General features: G+C 34.3%; 4 protein-coding genes across 4 annotated transcripts; 2 read left to right on the plus strand and 2 right to left on the minus strand.

The window, feature by feature from the left end:
• Positions 1 to 9,252: 9,252 nt before the first annotated feature.
• LOC108194368 (glutaredoxin-C13) lies at positions 9,253 to 9,971 on the minus strand. Its single transcript, XM_017361322.2, has one exon. It carries the CDS (start codon positions 9,758 to 9,760, stop codon positions 9,449 to 9,451), a length of 312 nt encoding a protein of 103 aa, XP_017216811.1. The 5' UTR covers positions 9,761 to 9,971; the 3' UTR covers positions 9,253 to 9,448.
• Positions 9,972 to 14,659: 4,688 nt separating this feature from the next.
• Positions 14,660 to 14,968, plus strand: LOC108198295 (monothiol glutaredoxin-S2). The gene has a single exon (XM_017366058.2). The coding sequence runs from the start codon at positions 14,660 to 14,662 to the stop codon at positions 14,966 to 14,968; it is 309 nt and encodes a 102-aa protein (XP_017221547.1).
• Positions 14,969 to 17,114: 2,146 nt separating this feature from the next.
• Positions 17,115 to 17,752, plus strand: LOC108197669 (monothiol glutaredoxin-S2). The gene has a single exon (XM_017365360.2). The coding sequence runs from the start codon at positions 17,259 to 17,261 to the stop codon at positions 17,565 to 17,567; it is 309 nt and encodes a 102-aa protein (XP_017220849.1). The 5' UTR covers positions 17,115 to 17,258; the 3' UTR covers positions 17,568 to 17,752.
• Positions 17,753 to 18,475: 723 nt separating this feature from the next.
• LOC108227912 (BTB/POZ domain-containing protein At1g03010) lies at positions 18,476 to 22,068 on the minus strand. Its single transcript, XM_017403307.2, has 4 exons — positions 21,802 to 22,068; positions 20,967 to 21,033; positions 19,384 to 20,580; positions 18,476 to 19,299 (listed from the first exon to the last, which is right to left on the minus strand). Exons 1-4 carry the CDS (start codon positions 21,891 to 21,893, stop codon positions 18,748 to 18,750), a joined length of 1,908 nt encoding a protein of 635 aa, XP_017258796.1. The 5' UTR covers positions 21,894 to 22,068; the 3' UTR covers positions 18,476 to 18,747.
• Positions 22,069 to 22,782: the final 714 nt, after the last annotated feature.

The following is a 22,782-nucleotide window of genomic DNA, read 5'->3' on the forward strand; positions in this document are numbered from 1 at the left end:
GTATGGATTTTGATTTATGTCATATCTACATAGAGGTTCGCAAAGTTGATACCGAGTCAAAATGTCATCAATTTTGTTGAGATTTTAAAAATCTAAAAGACGTTTAACAATCCTATAACAACCAAGATTTTAGTGGATATGCATAATCCATCTATTTTAATCAATTGCATAGATTTTGATTTTATGCCATATCTACATAGAGGTTCGCAAAGTTGATACGGAGTCAAAATCTCATGAATTTTGGTGAGATTTCAAATATCTAAAAGACGCTTAACAATTCTATTAAATCCATCATTTTATGAAGTCGAAAACAATCCATCAACAATTGAATACCATAAGATTTATTAAGAGAGATGATAGAAGAGAGAATGAGTTTAACTAGTGAACATGATGAAGATGGAAGAACAAAGAAGTGATGACTAGAACCCTAAATTCGGAAGTCGACTCTCAAAACCGCAAAACATATTTGTAAGATTTCCTTCCGAGTCAAGTTGAATGATTGGAATCAGTTTAATAAATGTGAATGACTTGGCTAAGTATACGTTTCCGAATAGTTGTTTATAAGATCTTCGTTCAATCGATTACTCGTTTATATGATTTGATTCGAGTCGAGTTCAATGAGCACTCGTAATTGAATAAACGCTTATAAAATCTTTGATTCAAACAACTATTTATGAAATTTGATTCGCGATATGTTGAATCGATTTCAGTTAAAAACTAATTTCACAAGATGTAAACGAATAGACCTAACTATGAAAAAACGAAACTTAATTTACAATTTCTTTCTATAATTATACCAACAAATTAATCGTGATTTTAATATCAACACTATTTTACCAATCGACTTATGGTTATCATATGACTACTCGTATCATTACGCTTACTAGTTTATTTTTGAATATTATCTTGATAATTGTTTCAAAATAATAATGATATTATATTGATAATTATACTAGAAAGATACGAGTATGAACCATATTAGTTCTATGAATAATCTTGTATAAATAGATATCATCCGTCTATCCTCTTAGCCAAAACCCTAAACTCTGTCTGTGCGCGGTCAGTTTTGTTCTGTTTTCTTGTAATCAATGGCGCTTGGTAGTTGTAATCCGACCCTTCCGGACGAACTAATAAGCCAGATTCTAATACGCTTGCCAGTGAAATCATTACTTCGATACCAATCAGTCTCCAAGACATGGTTATTAATGATTAAAAACCCTAGTTTCGTCAAATCTCAGCTCCGTCACGCACTCACTACCCAAACTGATGATCAAACTCTCCTGAAAGCTGACTGTTTCTCAGTACTCCATCTCGATTCTGGCCCGAATGTGGTTTATCTCAAGTTTCCATGTCCTCGACGTGACGATATAATGGATCTTAAACTTGTTGGTTCTGCTAATGGCATTGTATGTGTTGCTGTTACGTTGGGTATTTATGCTGAATTTTTTTATTTTTTTTTTTGAAAATGAGAATAAATCTCAACGAGAATCGGCAATTCACCGTGATAATTCCTTCATTCAAGAAAGCTTATTATCTAACCGTCGGACATGCAAGATGACCGGGGAAATTTAGACAATAAAACTTTAATGTCCGAAAAGAAAACCGGCCTTCTTCCAAAAATCCTGAAAATAAAACAAGAGAAACAAAAAGAATATAAGTCGATATATTTAATAGATTACATCAAAATATTCCCACAATCATGATAACTCATGATTGAGACAATTAAGCTCTTAATTAAGGCATAATAATAAAATATTAATATCCTTAATTAAGACACAATTAACGCCCTCATATAAGGCCCAATTAACGCCCTCAATAAAGAGGCACAATTTACGCACTCAATAATTGAGGCACAATTTACGCCCTTAATAAAGAGGCATAATTAACGAGGCACAATTACCGCCATCAAGTAAGGCACAATTAGCGCGCTTTCCTTTCTGAAACCGGATCCCGTCCTGAAACCGCCGTCACCGCCACCATCGGCCACCACCGCTATGCTATCGATCAAGTTGCCTCGTCGTATGCGAAGCGAACAACGAAGCGTATCACATGTAACATGAAAAATCGCCAGAAACACCAAAAACCAAACAAAACACAGGGATTAAACAAACAAACAAATACACACAAATAAACAAGATTAAAATCAACACCTTTCGCAATTCCATTGAAAATCATGAGAAATCGAAAGAATATTGTAAATAATTGTAATAGAAGGGCATACCAGTTGAGCCATGAGGAACTCCATAGGATTTGAAAGTCGGAGCATGTATTTATGTTGAATTTAGAAACACTAATATTTGCCTATTAAATTTGTTGATTTATTAATTATTAATGAGAATTTACTGGTGCCATAATTGATGGCTTTTATTTAGGTCTTGATAATGTTTAAGGAGTTTGTACCATTTTGGGTGGCCATAATTGGTGGCATATATTTTGGACCATTATGGTTGGCATGATTATTGTCCTTATAAATTTTGTGCGGTAAATTTTGTTCTTGGATTAATAATTAGAATCTATTAATTTTTATACTTTGTGATGCTTGATATTGATTAATTGGATAATTAAAAAATAAATTAATGTTGATTAAGATATGAATATTGTTTAATCTTTTAGTAAAATATTTAATAAAGAGTAGGACTAATTCTTTTCCTAATAAACATTTAATTTTTATTTATGTATATTTGTTTTTCATGAAAAAAGATTAGTATGTATTATGATTTTTTTAATATTGTGTGTCTAACCAAAGCCCGGGCTTTGGTTAGACATTATATCTTTACATAATTGTATTTTTATAAGTTTTATTATTATTTTTATTATTGTTGTACAAGATGTTATATTATCATATTTTTGTTAAGACTTATATGTCATAATTGATTTTAGTTTCCCCTCAGACATACTTTTTCTACTTAAATTATCATACTTATGTTTCTCTTTGTTTGCTTTGATTTTCAGGATCATGGAAAGAGACTTTATGGGTATTATTATTCAGACTTTAAAATCTTATTATCTAAACTTCCGGAGATATCTTTGCGTATCTTTTGGTTAGATGATAAACTTTATTGGATGAAAGAAATCCCTATGATACAACTCATCTACGAGTATGTAGACCCTGACAAAAAAAAGAAAAAGAAAGATACGAGTATGTGTTTGATCTCATTCATGAACTAGCTTCACACAAGCAAATATGGAAAGAGGGTTTTTTCAAAATATGGAGTATATAATCTAAAACTGAAAAAGATCAAGCATCATAACTAAAGCATAAACCAGATATAGAAATCAATAAAGGATTGAGAGCAATTGTTTCATATAAGAGACTCAGTACATTTAGAATCCCCTGGTAAGAGAAGTCCTAATTGACAAGTTAACCAGGAAGATATTACAAGTTAAATATGCAGAGCAAGTGATCACTCATCCTCTCAAATTCTTTCTTGGCAGCATTATATTGGTCATTGATTGCCTTCAATCCGAATGAGGTTCCTCCTCGGGTTCCAATTTCCGGAGTTCAGCTTCAGCAGCAGAATGATGAGCCTCTTTGCATTGATCCGTCTCTGCTGTCAGAGCCTCGACTCTTGAGGAGTTGTCAATCATCCTGTTCCTTTGTAGGTTCAGGCAGGAGAAGGTCATATGTCTTGGCTTTTTAGAGACCTGTACTCGAACGTGCTCTGGAAGCACAAACTCAACCTCAGCATTAGGATTCTTTGTTACTAAGGTAGCAAACAATTTCTTCTGTTGCACAGGCACTGGCAGTATATCATTTCTATCACTTATACTAAGATCCTTACAGAAATAATTAGCAATAATCATAAGGAATCTTGCATAACAGATGACTTGGTCTCTATTTTGCACTTGGTCAAATTTGTAAGCGAATTCATCAAGCAATAGTCTGCCAATGTCAATTCTCTTGCCGTACAAAAGGCTATACGCAATTCTCAGAGCAAAAAGAATTATGCTATCAAAGGAAGCATATTTTCCCGTGAAAACCTTACTCAGAGTGACAAAGAAGTACGCCCACTCCTTCCTAAAATGCTTCCTATTAATTCGACCCAAAGGATCCGCCGCATAATTGATAGCTTTTAACATGGAAATAATCTCACCACCGTTAGGTATGGTTTTAAAGTTGGAATTAGGAAAATGCAGTGCTTCATTGATCACGGAAGGAGTCGAGACACAAGAATTACCTTTGATTGTGAAATTTATTTCACCACTTGGGCTGCACATTTCTTGAACAATTTCTGCATAGATCGTAGGGCTTGTAGTGAGTGCATAGCTGACTGGAGAGATTCTCAAGAAAGCCATCAGGGGATAAAAGTCTGCATGCACTGATTCATTCTCGAAAAAAGCAACATGATTTGTGGTGGCATATGCCACTTTGGCTGATGGACTCAAGTCTTTGGACAGTTTATTGGGGGGATTGTTTCATGTACCAAGATTTTATCAGAAGGCTCGAAAATCTCTTGGGGGTTGAATTTGAGAAGGAATGAGAGGATCTTAGCAAAAGAAATCGCTCAGACCAAAGATGGCTGTGTACATTTCATCTGCTACATATGCTATTTAAATAAGGATTCTCATGGCCGTTTCATTACAAAAATTTAATGGGGTCGAGAATTGGAATTGAATTTTTTAATTAGTCTGTTGAATGAAATCTTATCATATTAAATGATATCTAATTGATTATGCAAGGTTGCATTCAATTGAGATTTTAATAGATTATACCGTATCTATAAATTTCAACTGAAATTAAATGATATCTTATCGACTATCCAAAGTTGTATTTGATTTTGAATTTATGCGATTTCTACATAAAATTTCGCAAAGTTGATACGGATTCAAAATCTCATGGATTTTGGTGAGATTTCAAAAATCTAAAAAACACTTAACAATTTCGCAAAATTTATCATTATATGAAGTTGAAAACAATCCATCAACAACTGAATACTATCAATCAAATAATATCAATCGAATATCATTGGATTTTTAAGTATAATTTAAAATCATTATTAAATACAACACGATATTGTTGCATAAAAATCATAATCGAATATCCTAAGATTCTAATACATTTTTTAACATTCGAGTTGAATATGACCAGATTTCATAGATGGAAAAAAAAAACTTTCATCATACCAATTAATTACATCCTTCTTAATTTGGTTAAACCAATTTAGTTATAAAATATTTGATTGGATTAATTTTTATTTAGTATTATAAAATGATTAATGGATAAAATATTGTTAAACTCGATTGTGGCAATTAAAATTCAAATAATTCATCATTTTACTCAAAATAATATATACTCTTAAATAAGTCAATTCATAATAACATAAATATAGGGCAAAAGTAACTCTCTGAACTTATATTTTATGACTAATATATACTCTCTCCGTCCCTCTTAATTCTTTAATATTGAGGGACGAGGGCGTGATACGCACTTTAATGCTTAGTTCTATAACTTTTTTTAACATTAAATTTTTGTTCAGATTTTTTTTTTATAGAAAAAAGTCAAAAAATTATGTTTTATAGGCGCATTAAAATGCGTGTCGAGCAGTGAAAAGAAATATTATAAAATGAGTGGGACATAGAGAATATTGTAGAAGATGATACCCTATAATGATTATTTTTTTTGTATTTTTTGGCATTTAAAATTTAAATATTTTGGGATAAGATTAACACATATTTTAAAATCCAATTCATTACCTTTAATCCTTCTTTTGGCCTATAGAATAATAAATCAACACGAGTATAATTTGTAGTCAGTCCAAAATTTTGATTATGTCCTTTTATAATTCAAGTTCGGAACATGTAGAGTTCTCTTAATCTTACATTTTTAAACAATTTTATACAGTTTAAATTACGAACACATGTGATATATTACAAGATAATTAAATATAATTCATAATTAGGTAAAAAATAAGAAAAGGTAAACCTACGAGCATTAACATATTTTAAGATTATAAAAAATTATGAATAGATGTATAACTCATAAATACAATTAGTATAATATCTGCTTAACTCTAATGTCCTCTACTCCAAAATAATAATAATCTTTTTTTATAAAAATGAAAAATAAAAAATATAATTTATAATTATTTAAAAAACAAAAAAACTATATACTCATCCGTACTTCACACGGATTTAAGGTTATAACACAAAAAGTCCATTATTTTCCTTTTAAATATAATTTATAATTAGTTAAAAATAATAAAAAGAAATTAAAACTACTATTAATAACATATATTAATATTCAAAAATATTTATAGATATAAATTATAAAGACAAACAAAAAGTCAAACAAAAAATTTATATAAATAAATATGAATGTGAATGTTTTCTACTCCAAAACCAAACATTATCAAATATTAATAATAGAAAAACATCCACATATGGGTAATAAAAATATTTATTATTTATACTAAATATTTATAATATAAAAAATATTGTAAAAACTAAAATTTTAAGAGTAGATATAATCAGTTAGTTAATATAATTTAATAAAATTTCAATTCATTATTACTAAAACATTAATAAAACGATGTTAATTTAAATTATATAAAATAAATTTAAAATTTGCACCGCTTAAGGCTGGTTAGCATATATAACAAATGAAAAAGTAGTATCAAATTTTATCTTTTTGAATATTCGACTAAGGGTTTGTTTGGGAATTGGGAGTGCGGTTACACTTGTGTTATCAGAAAAAGTGCTGTTAGTTTTTTACAAAATTATAGGAGGAACTGCTTTTTCTAAAAATAGTCTTCCAGCTGTTGTTCGGAAAAATTATTTTTAAATCTAATAAATAATTTTTCACCTGTTTTCGGCAAAAAGCTGTTACAAACATCAACCCAAACAGTACCTAAACATATACCAACAGTGTGCTAGCTAAGACACGAAGGCTCTTCAACATACAGTTAGGGATGGCAACGGGTCGGGTTTTTTGAGATCCAGACCCGATCCATTATATTTTGGTTCGGGTCGGGTCCGGGTCCAAAAAATGAAGATCCAGATCCGATCCGTTGGGTTTTTTCGGGTTTCGGTTCGGGTTCGGGTCTAATTCGGGTATTTAAAAAATAAAATTAAATAAAAATTAAAAATTATATATCTATAAAAGATTTGATTATGGATTTCTTTTAAACTTTAGAATTATAAAAAAGGGAATTACAGGCTTCATTTAGTACAACAAACACGTGAAACATGTTAGCTCAATTGTATATAATCATTCAACTTATCATTTATATTTTTTTTATTTTTATTGTATTTAAATTTTTTAATGCACAATAATTGAGAAAAATAAAATATTGATGAAACGAATATAAATTCTGTATTGCAAATATAAAATCAAGTAAAATGTTAATATTCATACCTAATAATTCATAATATTTCAATATATATACTTTACATTTAACATATATGTATCTATATGTGTGTGTGTGTGTGTGTATATGTATGTATGTATGTATGTATATGTGTGTGTGTGTGTATAATATTTGGTATCGGTTTTTATCGGGTTTTGGGTTTGGATCGGGTTTAAATCGGGTTCGGGTAGACCTAATCGGGTCGGAACGGATCGGGTATCCATCGGGTCGGGTAAAACTGCCATCCCCACATACAGTCATATTCTGGTACAAAAGATTAAGAGCATCTCTAATTGGCTCCTTAAACAGGCTCTTAACTCTAAAATTTAGGAGGATATGAAAAATTAGAGTTCCAATGGGCTCCTAGTAGCTCTTTATAAATTTAAGAGCTTCCTCTCTCTCCTTTCTTTTAAAGAGCATCTAGGTGCTCCTAACTTATTTTCATTGAACAAAATAATCACTTCCTTCTATTTTTATTCACTTTTCTCTAATTCTCTCTCTAACTTTTCTCTCAAATAATAATAAAATATGAGTTAATAGCAAGTATAAAAAGTATGGTTGGAGTTGTCACGATATTCAATGTATTAACTTACTAGAAGCCACATATTATACTAGGGTTTGTCTAGTGTGTGCTCATGGGCACATGCTAAGCACGGAAATTTTTGCATTTGGATCATTTTGATTGGTGTGATTGGTGAATTTGCAGGGGATCCACCATTATTAAGAAGCAGGAGCCAATGAAAATGATCTAAGCACAAAAATTTCCGCGATTAGCATGTGCCCATGGGCACATCATAGAAAAACCGATTATACTATTATTCCTTAAAGAAAGATCTAAGAGCAAGTCCAAGAGAAGCCCTATAACTTGTCCCAAGTCATAATTTAAGGCATTTGATGAAAAATGTTGATCCAACAATGTCCAAGTGATGCCTTATATCACTAGGATAACCTCTTCAAGCCTTATTAATAGGGCATCTCTCTCATTGCCCTTTCCTATATTTTAGTATAAAATTTTATATTCACTCTCTTTCTCTCTCTACTTCACATTGTGCTTTAATGATGAAAGGGAGTCTTTAATAATAAAATATTAAACACATACTAAAAATAAGGCACATTGTTGGAGTTGAACTTACATAGCGATGTCCTAAATCACTAGGATATCATATTTTATATTATATTTGTATCAAAATATGGGTTGCCCACCCAACCTTAAACTACAATCTTAACCGGAGAATTCTAAATTATAAATAAATTCTTAGAATTTAAATTTAAATTTTTTTATATCACTATTTGTGTGTTCAAAAATAATTTTACATATTTTTACAAGTTGTGTATGTTCCAAAATAATTTTAAAAACAATATATAAATGTATCAGAACCCTAATTAATACTACTTTAGACTAAGGATAGTAAGCGAAACATGACCTTTCGAAATATATAACATGGACAAGCCCGAACAACTTTTACCATCAAATTTGCCATAAAAAATGTGCTCTCAATCAAAAACAGGGTGCATTCGATTTAAGTTTTAATTATTTTTATTTATTTACGATTTGAGGTGTATCCCATTATGATTTTTACGAAATATATTAAAATTTTAGAATATTCAGTTAGAACACGAACTTGGTTCTATAAAATATTTGAATGATTGATCATGTTCAGCTCGATTATTGTATAACCAAATTCAAATATTTTACCTCAGAAATTTGAATTAGAAGAGTAATATTTTAGTTTTAAGATAATAAATATATCTATTTGATTTTAAATTATTTAGGATATAAATTTGTAAACTCATTTTGGATTATCAATTTGCAAGATATTGATGGTTACCCAAGAAAAAACTGAAAAAAGTAAGACATACAAAGCCAACTGATGCAAGAATTAAATCTGCATGTGCCACTGAAGACTAAATAAAAGCAAAGTGCATTAATGAAAGCAAATAGGCTTACACAAATTCTTGTTTCTTACACACTACTTGCTTGATAACCAAGGCAAGCTAAGAGGACTGGAAATACATAAGCACAAATACTTAACCTAAAGATCAATAGGGAGCTCAAAGTTGTGATGCTGAGCTAAGCTTATTTTTGTTTTACAGCCTAATAATTAAGAAGCCACAGCCTGATAAGGCTTGAGCAGAGTGACCAGAGAGCCACTTAAGTGGAGTGACATGACTTCATTGGTTGATCCCACAAGCTTCCCACCTATGAACACTGCTGGAACTGCAGGTGCATTGCATCCCAGCCTCAACAAGGCCTTCTCCATTTCCCTTCCCTCGGGATCTTTGTCAATTTCATGAACCACAGGCCTCACTAGGAGTTCTCTGAACAGAATGTCCACAGCATAGCACATGCAGCATGTGCTTTTGCTGAAGATCACTACTCCATTCTCCGAGGCCATTCGTGATATTTTCTCCATCTCAAACTCCCTCTGTTCTCGTCAGAACTGAGAAAAAAGAGGAAGTTGTAAGAAGGGTGTGAAGCTTAGGATTGCTTGAATTGGAAGTTCTAAGTGCTCCTCTATTTATAAACAGCCAACAGGGGACTAGTTACTGTAGGGAAGCACATTTTAAAGCCTATGTGCTTTAGTTTGATGCCATAGACTGAAAAAAGTTACTTTTTCAAGATAGAGAGATACTACTATTCTTTTCCACAGATTGATGAACAAGTTGAAGATAGTAATATATTCTGCAGACCTGTTAGTTTGTCTACGTGATTAAATTGCAGCCATCCAATTTTTAGTCGATCTGACAGAAATTTTTTAAATTTTGAAGCTCCAACCATTCAAAACCCTTAGCTAAATTATAGTCAATCTCTTCACATTAGCTAAATTTGTCGAATCTGTCAAGGCCCGTGACAAAGTAGTATATCTACATCCAACCATTGTAGCCAACTCCACTGGAGCACGGCGCCTTACAAGTTCAGTAAATTTTAGCTCCTCGTTATTTTATATTATTTTAGCCATGCCAATCGGAGATGCTCTTATATACTTTTTATCAGATGAACTGGACTGAACTATGACCAAAAAGATTGATTCAATTGATTTGTCACATATTGAGACCTAGTGACCATGCTTATTAACAAATGCAGAATTAAGGACCTGAAGACTCTTCATTAAATCATTAATAAATGGGAAAAAAACAAAACCAGTCAATTTCAAGCAGATTCTTCTGATCATCTTCTTTTAATATTCTGGAATAGAAAGATTGTGAATGAGATATATATCTTTCGGTGGCTCTGCAAGATTCTTGGAGGCATACCACGAACCTGCACGATTGGTTCTCACTGGTGATAAACCAAGTCTGTCTGTCTGCTTGTATTGTTGTCACCCTCCATGTCCATGAAGTTGCAATAATCCCACTGAAATTGAAAAGTTACAATTTCTCACAACTTAAGCCTTAGAAGCAGTGAGTATTTACCTACAACAGGAGAGCAAAGATGCTGTCTTACCGACAATGATATAATTTTAGTACTACACAGACAGTATAGAATGGACTGGCAGTTAACTGTACTATGTAATCAGAGAGGTTCTATAGATGATTGTAGGCCTACTGATATCTGCTGGAAATCAGCATACTTGGGAGATTACCTTCTTTAAAACATAAATGTTGTGACTACCAATCAAAGTAGGGGCTCCGATGATAGAGAATCCTCTACCTGATTAGGAGTATAAACAATCAAAGGTTTGATCCTAACAACAACATTAATAATAGAACATCTTTGTTAACTGTCTTGCTCAATATGAAAGTTTCCAAGCTATCCCTGCACAATAGAAGGGTGACATGGGGGTAGGGAATAAAAGCTAATCACACATGAAATAGGCATTTGGTTTTTGCTAGTTGAAAATATGCATTTTACATGAACCAAAAATATATGATGTGCAACAGAGGCCAAAAGGTATATATGCTTTGCATGTTATGTATGTTTCTATGTGTAATGTATGAGCATAGGGCTGGGGGGGGGGGATCTTTAGCATCATCTTTCAGCAATTACAAGCAAATGGCTCAGCAAAGCAGCTTGAGCCTGTAACAGCTGCCAAGCCAATTGCCAAGTGATAAACAGTATAATTTTTCCATTTGCAAGAAATCAGACATGCTTCTTGCAAATGGGGCATTCAGCACTGCTTGGCTGTGCAAATTGATTAAGATAACAAAATGGGTTCGCGAAATTGTATTATCAAGAGAATAAGTTCTATGTCAAAACATGTTTGTTCAATGCTTAAGAATAATGCATTGTGAAAACTTTATTCAGTGCTAGTTCACTTTTACTTGGTGTCCCGGTTCTCCAGTGCTTATGAGAACAATCCTGCAATCTGATCATGTGTCTTGCTTCGAAAATGAAATACCTCTGATCTGTTATTGAACATCCTTAGATAAATATATAAAATAACAAGCAGAGGCAGAAGAAAAGCAACCGGTATATTACTAAATTTTGACCCCTGGTAATACGACAAAGTCAATTAGAAAGAAGATAAGATTAAGAAAGTACCAAATATTATCAAAGACCTTGGGAAACCGTATTTAGTAAGTGATACAAACCTGTCACCAGAGCTGGAAAGAAGAGAAGCCCTTAGTAAAGTTTGTTTTAGCATTTCACTGAAATATCTCTGGTATTATTCTAAGGTGACTAGAACCAGATAGCTCTGGCTGCAAACAGCTTTTCTTTCGAAGATCCATTTACTTGGAGGGATATGACATCTTTGGCTGAGCCTACATATTTTTTACCTGTGAGACTGGCTGGGACAGAAGGATTACAGCCTACCTGCTGTAGTTCCCATTCCATTTCCCTCCCATTAATGTCTTGATCAAGCTCATGAATGCCAGCACTTGCACATGCAACATGAGCACTTTGTAAAGATCACTGCATGCAAGGTCTCTTACTCTATCCATGTGAGAAAGGTTTCTGTGAGATTATAGAGAATAACGGAAACAGATATCGTGATAAACAGATAAAAGATTTGACTTCGACAAATTGAGAAGTTGAATTGGAGCCAAATCTAGAAAATGCAGAAAGCTGTGGCTGTGAAATCTTTAAGACAGGCTTATGGATGACGGTGGACTTTGAGCTTTCATCAACCCATATTTATAGTGTTTTGCTAAGGTGATTACTCAAATATTAAATCCAGTAAAGAGAAGTATAAGCATATATGACAATATTTGTTTGGATAAGAAGAATGCCCCTGGAGATTTTCTGAAAATGACCCTTTGTGCTACAAACAAGTTGACATGTGGGATCATGTTACAAATACGTACGCTCATATAGCTATAACCCATATATCTTCAAATGTCCGTGCTATAACTATGCAGTTATGAAATGATAAAAAAATTCTTCAAGTGCTTCAGGGCATAAATAACTTTTTAATGATCAACTATCAAAAGCAAGGTTACAGGGTATAAATGATAAGGGGCAGAAAGGCGGGGAACCAATTCTAAGGAAGCTGTAAGAAAAAAAACCTGTATGGTTTATTTCACAAACACTTGTTCTTGGTGAAGTAGGTAATCAGTTCTGCAAATGCTAATAGTGCAGGTATATATGCAGTAAAATTAAGATAATAGCTTAATATAGAGTATAGACTCCGTATAAGGGAAAACTGTACAATTTAGAAAAAATATATTTAACTAATAAGACCAGATTTAAAGCGAAATCACTTGTAACTGGCTTCTTGCAGGGTCCATATCAGTGTTATATTGGTAGGATTCTTCAGTTGAGGTTGCAAAAGGTAAGTGTTTATCCAATTCAATTCCACTTTCTGGTATTGGTCCCCTGTCAACCCTGTGGCTTAAGAATTCATGCAAAAACTTAAGATCGAGGATAATGACTGACTATAAGCTATATATGTAAAAACTTCAAACTAATTGATGGTTAATCATGATAGAATCTGAAGAGTAGAGTATACTTAAGATAATTTTAATATCCGGAACCTAATCTCTCACAGTAATGATAAGCATAAACTATCTTTTCCTGGTTGATAAACGATGATAGATGAACCTGATTAAGATAACAAAGATTAGCAAAACCAAAAGTGACAAAACATAGAAATGAAAGTAAAGTATCATCATATGATTCTCACTGTCACAGTGGAATCTAATACATCAAAAGATCTACTTTTATTCCTTCAGGATGAGAGTTACCACAAAAGAATCATACTAGAAGAGCTTAGGAATTGCCAACTAATTGCTCGTCTGTTAGATGTCAGCTAATGTCTCGTAGCCAAGCACGAGGGGCCAAGAAGATAAGACATGTCCATGCTGTAGAGGTATCATCTGCAATTCTTTCTAGGCCTTGCATTACTCCAAAGGTCATGTAACATATATCCTTTTCTGTATTAGGAAATCCACTAGTGATCACCATATCACACGTTCCATTACAATGATGCATCTTGATGCAAACTTCACTAATTTATTGTCTGCAAGAAATTCTTTTAAAAAAAATCTAGAGCTGGTGTGTTTTCTTGGTCTTAAATATCTGAAGAGAATTTCAGATATTGCTGCAAAGTAGTTATAGAGTGTTAGTTTGGGTAAACATACACCTGCCAATGGCACATTTGCACATCGGATAGAATAGGAGATCTTATCTTTCATGAATAAATTGCATTAGTTCAAGTTTTAAGCACTAGCCTTATATCCTTATATGACTGTTACCAACATATTAAGGGTATCTGATTTTTAAATTTGTGAATTGGCTATGTTAAGTGTTGCGTTAACTGGCTACATTACCAAATTACCAATTCATACGACAGATTTTGTTACAACAGAATATTGTGGCTTTCCTTTTTCTTTTCATTTCTTAAGAAAATTTTATTTGCACAGTGCATGAATTGATAGGTCCTTAGGGTATCTTCTACAGTTCTTCATGTAAGAATTTTAAGCAGACTTATCAAATATAGTTATCCTTGGTGTTCAGTCATCTTGATAAGCATCTCCTTGGTTCAATCTTTTCCTTTTCTTCCCTTGCCGACGGCTTCCATTTGGCCTACTTGATCTGCACAGAGCAGGAATCTTGTTGAAAAGTAATCAACTTGATAAACACAATATCCTTCTCCATCTTCATGGATGCTTCGAAACTAATCAGGAATGCAGAGAAAGCATCTAACCACAATAACATATTAAATAAAAGGTCAGAGTATCTCTCAGAGAAATGTCTCCTTTTCACTCCAACACTAAAAACATTAACATCAAAAAGAGGCGTCACTCAAGCGTCTATATATAGTGCCTTGATCAAGTTCAAATAACAACAAGTCTTACCAACAATCAAGCTTATTACTAGAAACTACTCCAAATCTTCGGCTTTCAGTTAGAAATATCATTAACAATCAGCAATGGCATTGGTCACAAGATTAGGCTCTGAATATCCAGTTGTGATTTTCAGCAAAAGCTCTTGTTCCATGTCTCATTCGATCAAGTCACTTTTAAGCAGTTTTGGAGCAAACCTCAGAGTTTATGAGATTGATGAAGACTCAAATGGCCAGCAAATGGAAACGGAACTCAAGGCATTAGGACGCAAGCCAAGCGTTCCAGCTGTTTTCATAGGGCAGGAACTAATAGGCGGTTCGAATGAAATTTTTAGCCTCCACCTCAAGGGAAAGCTAGTTCCATTGCTCTTAAATGCTAATGCAATATGGCTGTAAAGAAGATACACACAGCTAATAATGCTCAGACCATGATTAGTGTATTTGGAGTCACTGGTATATTAAACAGCATGTTAAGCTGTTATGTACTGTAATAGAGTCTATAGAGAACCTAAATATGTTTTAACTCCTATGTAACTTCTCTTTTCCCTATATGTTTTGTTTAAAACATGAATAATAAACAGTTTTGTGAATTCAAATCTCGATATATATTCTCTCATAAACTAGACAAATCTCCAGTATCTGATGAAAAAAGTAGGCATAAACTCTTCACAGATATGAAAATGCCAACAGAAAATTATGGATAACACTCTAGTAAATTCAGTCAATTTTCTGCACTTATTTAGTGTGAAAAGTATTAGTACAAGTTTACAACATGATTTTCTACTATAAGTGCAGAAAGGTACTAGCTAGCCTCCTCTATGCATATACAAATTTTAGATATATTTTTATGCTTTTCGCTCATATTAAGCACGGAAATATTGGCCAGAACCATATATAATTAGCTGCAGACAAGACCCTTGATTAGATAAGCAGTGTTGTGCATTGTGCAAGACTCCACCATTGCTGATATAACTTAGAATCATCAAAATATCATTATTGATCACAAAACCGGGGTGAAGTCGACGGTGATCAGCACATGTCTCTGTCATATTAATGAACTGACATTACTCAATAAAGCATAGAGTGCCTCTTTCAAATTTCAGTTTGAAAAGAGGCGGGAAACCTTCTCTTGTCATGCAGTAATTGAAGGATTATCTTGTTAAAATTAAAGAATATGAATTATTACAACAATTTTAAATATAACAAAGTTTGCGGAATTTTTTTAGAAAATTCTCAGTGATGATTATGTGTTCACCTTGCTTGCCATTTTATAATGCATGATTAAATTGCTTAAAAACCCTATGTCCGTGTAAAATGTGTTGTTCAATCTCTGAGAATCTAACATAACAGACAGCTACCGAAATAAAGTTCGACTGATAGGATAACAAAGGAATTTGTCTCAACGAAGATAACTGGCCTTTTGCTCTACCTACAGCCAGTTATGCTTAATTGAATCCACTAGTACACTCCAGATAGAACATCTACCTAGGTTACCTTTGTTTCATCTCACATGTGCTTTCCTTGAGTTGGTAAAACCAGGATTTTAAGAGAGTAGCAATTAAATATAATTTTCAAAATTCCGAGTACCAAAATCTAATGATTTTAAATGTCAGAGTTCAAAGTATACTTTTGTACTTATTTATGATAGTCAGTAAGGTCTATGACATGTAGAACATAAGTCAGTTCCGACCTGATTCCGCCACCGCTTTGTAGCTGTATTTTATGTCCCTACAAGCGAAAAACATGCATGTCAGAGTTCATATACGTTTTCTACTTATTTATGATAGTCGGCAAGGTCTATGACATGCATAAAATGAGTCAGTTCCGACCTGATTCCGCCACTGCTCTGTATTGTATTATATGTCTCTACAACCGAGCATAATTAACTACTGTACTATTGTTTTCAGAGAATGTTGCAGGTACAAACATACGTGGCCAAATCCGATACCTGATATGTACCATATCGTACTTATATTATCATCAATAAAGGAAAGATTATGCCTTCGTACCGTTGAAACATACTAGTCATGAAATGTCAAAAAGAAAACAAAAAAGAGGGATCGATAGCCCATACAATTGATTTGGAAATCTCAGAGATCATATATCAGACAAGTATTCTTCAACCTGTTGTGTCCAAGCAGGGGAATATATAGCGAAAAGGACGGTGCTCTAGGCCAATGTGGTACGTGTTTCGACAGCTTATTAGCCTTTCAGTTCTCAGAGTGATAATTGGAATCTTCATAAGTACTAGCAAGTAGCAGAAGTGTGTAGATTTCATGATACTGCAAGTTGGCGTTTATCTTCTGGAGAAATCACCTGATTATATAAAATCAAGAATATTGAAGAAATCGCGAAGAACGTGTGTGCACCAAAGATATAAAGTCCTTGAAGAATATGCATTCTATCAACTTACAGTTTTTTTTGCGTGTCAATATTCCACTGGTTTGCAACTTGCTTTATTCCTTGTAGATTTTCATTATCAATCAATGATTTGGTTATCTCGGAATCCACTCATATCATTTCACAACTATTTTTTGTCAAGTCGGAACAGAGTTGCAAGCTGCACTATAAATAGAGTCCCCTCTGAGCCTTGAGACCTCAAGCTTCTTCACAACAGACTCTGAGCTCAAGTCTTGTAATAATCTCCAGAACCAACATAAGTATTTGATAATCTTGTATCTGAGAAATGGCTTTGGTGACAATGCTAGGGGCCGAATATCCAGTGGTGATATTCAGCAAAAGCTCATGTTGCATGTCACACAGCATCAAGACACTGATATCCAGCTTTGGTGCAAATCCAGTGGTTTACGAGCTCGATGAACAGGTGAATGGGCAACAGATGGAAAGAGAACTGAAGGCATTAGGGCGCAAGCCGGTCATACCAGCTGTTTTCATAGGGAAGGAGCTCATTGGCGGTCCTAATGAGGTCATGAGTCTCCATGTCAAGGGAAAGCTAGTGCCATTGCTCTTGCAGGCTAAAGCGATATGGCTGTAAAGGAACTAATTAATTTTAGTACCATGATTAATCTCTGGTTAATAGTGTCAGCTCACTGTTTATCAGGAGCTTCGGCCTTTTTTGTAAAATTTTACATGCACGTGTTTAACTGCGAGGACAATCAACCTATTATGTATGAGGTCTATCTATGTTAATGTAAAACCTTTATCTTATATATGAAAAGAGACTATGATTAATGGTTTTGTTGATAACTGGTCTTAGCTCTGATACCATATTGAGAACCAGTCCATCTAAAACCTTAAGGTGTTAGGAGAACCTTAAGGTGTTAGGAGGAGGGCTTATCAGGATCATATTTTATTTTAACAGCTTGATCGATGAATCTTTCACCAAATTTGCAGGACATGCTGTTTAAGTAACCACTAAATGTCTCAAAATGTTTCCATATTGGGCATCTGACACAGTCTATAGTATACTGTCAGCATCTTTGTAGCTTTCGCCACGATAGAAAAAGTATGGAATATAAGCTCCAGCCAGTGGCCCAAAAGGCATGCAAATTGATTATGGATACAAAAGAAGTGTTTTCATTTAGTTATGCCTATTATGCTAGGACTCGACAGAGTACAGAGTTATATTGTGAGCCTGATATCTGTCAAGACAAGCACTAGTAGGCAGTTAAAGTATTTCTTACCTTTTAGCAATTTGTAGTCAGTTCTGATACTAGCTTGCTAGAAGAACCAGGGGGGAGCATTGTGGGCTGGAGCCTGGCCGACTTTGAAAAATAAAGCTTGTGAAAGTTTGTTAGCCTGGCTGTTAAGATCCTGGTTCCGCCATGCCTTGTTGTTAAGTGACCAGATCTCGTTGAACCCGAGTCTCCCACAAGCCTGAGCTATGATATCATGTTAAGTGATTAGTTCTCCCAAAACCTCAAGTGTTGGAAAGATGTCACATTTTTGCAAATTTAATATATTGAGAATATGTGATATGCCGGAAAAAAAAAAGTGAAGAAAAAGCATGTAGCAAAAAATTACAAGTGCCTAATACAAGCCGGTAATATCAATGAAACCTTAGTTCTTGAGAACTATAAAAGAACCTATACTCTCGAACACAGCAAAACAGATCAAATATAAGAGCAGAAAACCTCACATCAATCCCATATTACAATGTAGTAGTAGAAATAACGCTGTACAGTACTTGGGCTTGTCTGTAAGATACAACAGGCTCATGAAATGGAGTGTCGCCTTCGCCTCTGGAATAAGAACCGAGCTTCTAAATTACCCTTGCTTCCGTTCAAAGCCTTGATATCTTTGATTTTGAACAGAGAATTGAGCTTGCACAGTTTCTTGGTAAATGACTTGAACAGCTTGTTAGCAGGATGTGTCTTCACCAGCTCTTGTTTTATAGAGACATGGTCTTTTTCCAAGTCAGTTAGCCTCATTCTCATTCTAGCAACTTCAAGTTTTAACTCTCTGTTTTCTCGTCTTACTGATGCATAGTTGTCTCTCGGTGAGATGCAGCCACTTCCTGCACCACTGCCTGAACGCTGAGGAAAATGTTGGCCTCCACTTATTGACCCGAAGAAGAATTGGTTATTGTGCCCTCCATTCATTGCATTTCGAAGCCTGATTTGCTCAAAGTAGAGTACTTGTACAGCCATTTGCACGGGTAATCTTTCATTTTGAGCTGCATGGCTGCAGGCTTCTTGAGATAGTTTTTGGCAGTCTATGGTTTTACACAGTCTATAGCGCTCTGAGTCCTTGAGATTTGGATGAACCTGTCCGGAAAAAACAAGTAATGATATCACTGATGAACAAACTGCGTTGCAAAAAATAACCTATTTGTCTTTGGAATTGCTTACCTTGAGGAATATGTCGACGGCTCTGTATAATCCATCATCCAGAATACGAGCATGGTCTGGGAGTAATTCAGCCAATGCTATAAACTTAGATGGACTCAAATTTGAATCTAGTGCAGCTTCTGTCAGATAATTGTCCAATAACTTTGAGACCTTGAGAATCGAGCTTTGTTTTGGAGAACCAGGGCTGTCAAAGCCGTAAACCATCTCACTTTCATCCCTCATATGGTTATCATCATCGTCATCCTCGTCCAAGTTCAAGAAAATGGAGAAGATCCTTAAGATTGAGTCTGCATCATAAATTGCACCCTGGTTGTTTCCTAGTGAATGAGCAGGGACAAGGATGTCTTCAAGAATTGCCTGTTCGAGTTGCAAGCCAATCCGTCTCTCCAGATCAGATCGACAAGAAGTACTTGCTGATGCAGCTATTGCAGATTTCAACAAACTTGAAAGAAAGGCCATTGGAACAGTGCTCTTCCTGGATTGACTAGGTAGCAAACTAACTATTGCTTCGACAATAACCCTTTGCTTCTTTTGAAGTTCTAAGCTGGGAACACTACCTTTTACTAACTGAGGATCCCTCGTGACAAGTCCTTGTAGAGAATTATGAGCATAATCTATCAAGATTCTGCTGATCATATCCTGTTTCAGACCCTTAGTTTTTACTGCAGAAACAACCCTTTGGAAGAAATCGAGACTAAGCATTTGTAAGGACTTTCCCCACCAGTCTGAGGGTATCTCTGTGTCCAATTTTGGCATGCACTTTGAAGAATAGTTGTGATCAAGCTTAGATAAGCCAGATGTGAGCTGCTCTTTACTAGCATTATTTGCTATTGAGCTAATAATTCTACTTATCAGGTTGATCTCTTCTGATATGGGCCGAAGTGTTTCACAATTGTGAAGAACAGCTATCGAGTTTGCTATACTTGGAAGTACCATATCCTTTAGATAGACATCAGTTCGGTGTGCCAGGTTCTTCTCCAAAAATTCTTCAGTCATTTCAAGAAAATGTGCTGCACAATGTAGCATGGCAACATTTGATAGTGAAATCTCAACGTTCACTCCATAACAGAACTTTGAAGCCAGCTCGAATGCCTCTGGTCCACCAGGAACGCCAGAGAGATTGAGTTGACAAATCTTTGTGTCCTTTGCTTCCAGTAATAGCTTTCGAATTCGTCCACTCCTCGACACCAGAGGGAACTGTAAACAAGTCATTGCCACATTAAAACACTCAATAGTATAAATCCTTCGTTTCCTAATATTTTTTTTCCTGAGAAATCTTTGTTCTATACTTCAATTCTGCAATTTTTTTTTTAATTTTCTCACCAAGCAGTCTACGTTAAGCCACAGAATCTCATTTATAAAATATTAAATGAAGCACTGATCTTTTGCAAGTAATCTTTTGCAACAACTACATACCTTAATCTTAAGATAGTTTTAGAATTTAAGACATTAAGACTGAAAGGTTCACCAAAACCAGACGCTACAATCAAATTCTCTCAACAGCTGCTACACTTAAGTACATTCAACAAATCAATACGCGACTAAGACAAATCCGATAAAATAAGAAACAGATATTTCCTTACTTTGTGTAGCGCAAAACGCGTTGTTCCTACTTCAACCGTAAGATCACTGGCAACATCAGATATTGGCCTGCAAGGTGAAAGGAGCAATCAAATTGGTATCAATGTGACTATAATTGCACATCATAACGACACAATTACAAGACATACATATTTAATAATCCGAATACTTGACATATAATCCTCAAACACAATTGCTGTTCATAACTGAACGATCCAGGTCTACTGAGACTTTATTAACTGATTTATTATTAATGTGTGGGACTTCTCCCACAGAATTATTCACGATAAGGTTGCCGAGAAGACAGACATTTGATTTTGCTCAATTAAAATTTAGGTATGTTACATGATCAACAATTGATCGTACATCAACGTTACGTGGTTAAGATAAGGCCTCTGGTTAGTAAATTTGCAGAGAATTATTGATGATTCGACTAATCGCTAGCAGACAGTTCGCAGAGCTTGTGGCACCCTCAAAACAAGTACGCTCACTTGGCTTGCTCAACTTGTGTGAGTCTCCAGTAAGTTCATATGTCTGAACTGATATGTGACATATGTCTTATTCAGTTAGCCACTTTTCGAAATCCGTCTATTGTCAAAAATACTGACAAGATTTACTGACATATAGTTCAATTCCGCAAAACTTGTTAAGTGACCGATTCTAGTAAAACCTCGAGTAGAGGGCTTACGAGGATCATAACTCTGATATCATTTTAAGTGATTTACCAAGATCATATTATAATCTGACAAAAATACATTCTACTCTGATAAAGAATTTTAAAAATAATAAATTCCGCGAAAAAAATTATAATTATTTGTAGAGGAGCGAGGGAGATACCATTCAGAAAGATGTCGGGTACTAGCATTTGGACGAAAAGGCCTCTTTCCTATGATACTCGACTTCAACTCTCCGACTGTAATAGCTCCCATTAGTCCTCAGCTCCTTCCTTGAAGTCTCAGAGTGATGTGTTTATATTGTGTATAGTTAGTTGTTAATTGTCTGAGAACCTACATTGAAGCTGGACTTAATGATGCGAAGTGAGTGTGATTAACAAGTCACATGAACCCATGCAAGATTAAACAAGGAAAGATTGTGATTAATCTACTTTAATTGAGTGCAGTTAAATTTAGTTAAAAACCTTAAAAAGTGATCGAGAATATTATGATGTTGGCCTGTCTTTGCTTTTCGGATAAAGATGGGCAGGGTGTGACATTCTTTTGCACTAGTTTTTTCTCCTTCTTTTGTCAATGCTTTTCTACTTGACACCACCTCATTATTCTCCGATTTCCAAACATCAAATTCTTCGCTTAACCAATTTATAAAATTATGTTATTAAAATTTACCCTTCAAATTCGAACCACAAAAAAATGTTTTCGGATGAATACCAACACGTACGATATATTTTTATTCATATCACTCGAACTATATCGCTCTTATAAAAAATCGAGGCTAAGATTATGCATCTTGTCACGATATCGTCTAAGTTAAGAAATTCATACAGTGATATACGGGCGTGGATATGGTAAGAGGTACCGGACATATATCTTCATTAAAAATTTTGACATTTTCTCATTATTTTTGAATTTATATAATTATAAAAATACCTCCACAAAATAGAAAAATATATGATGCTCCCGAAAATTTGAATCCTGAATCCCGATGATATACATGGGATTAAGATTCTTGTGAAAAGTGAAATAAAAGGGAATGAGGTGTATTACATTATGCACAAGTTAGGAGTAGACAACACATGCAAGACTGTAGAGTTAGCGCATTTTACACTAGGCATCAAATTTTTACGGGGCTTTAGTGAAGAAG

Source organism: Daucus carota, chromosome 1 (genome assembly GCF_001625215.2).
Source record: "Daucus carota subsp. sativus chromosome 1, DH1 v3.0, whole genome shotgun sequence".
Taxonomy (NCBI): Eukaryota; Viridiplantae; Streptophyta; class Magnoliopsida; order Apiales; family Apiaceae; genus Daucus; species Daucus carota.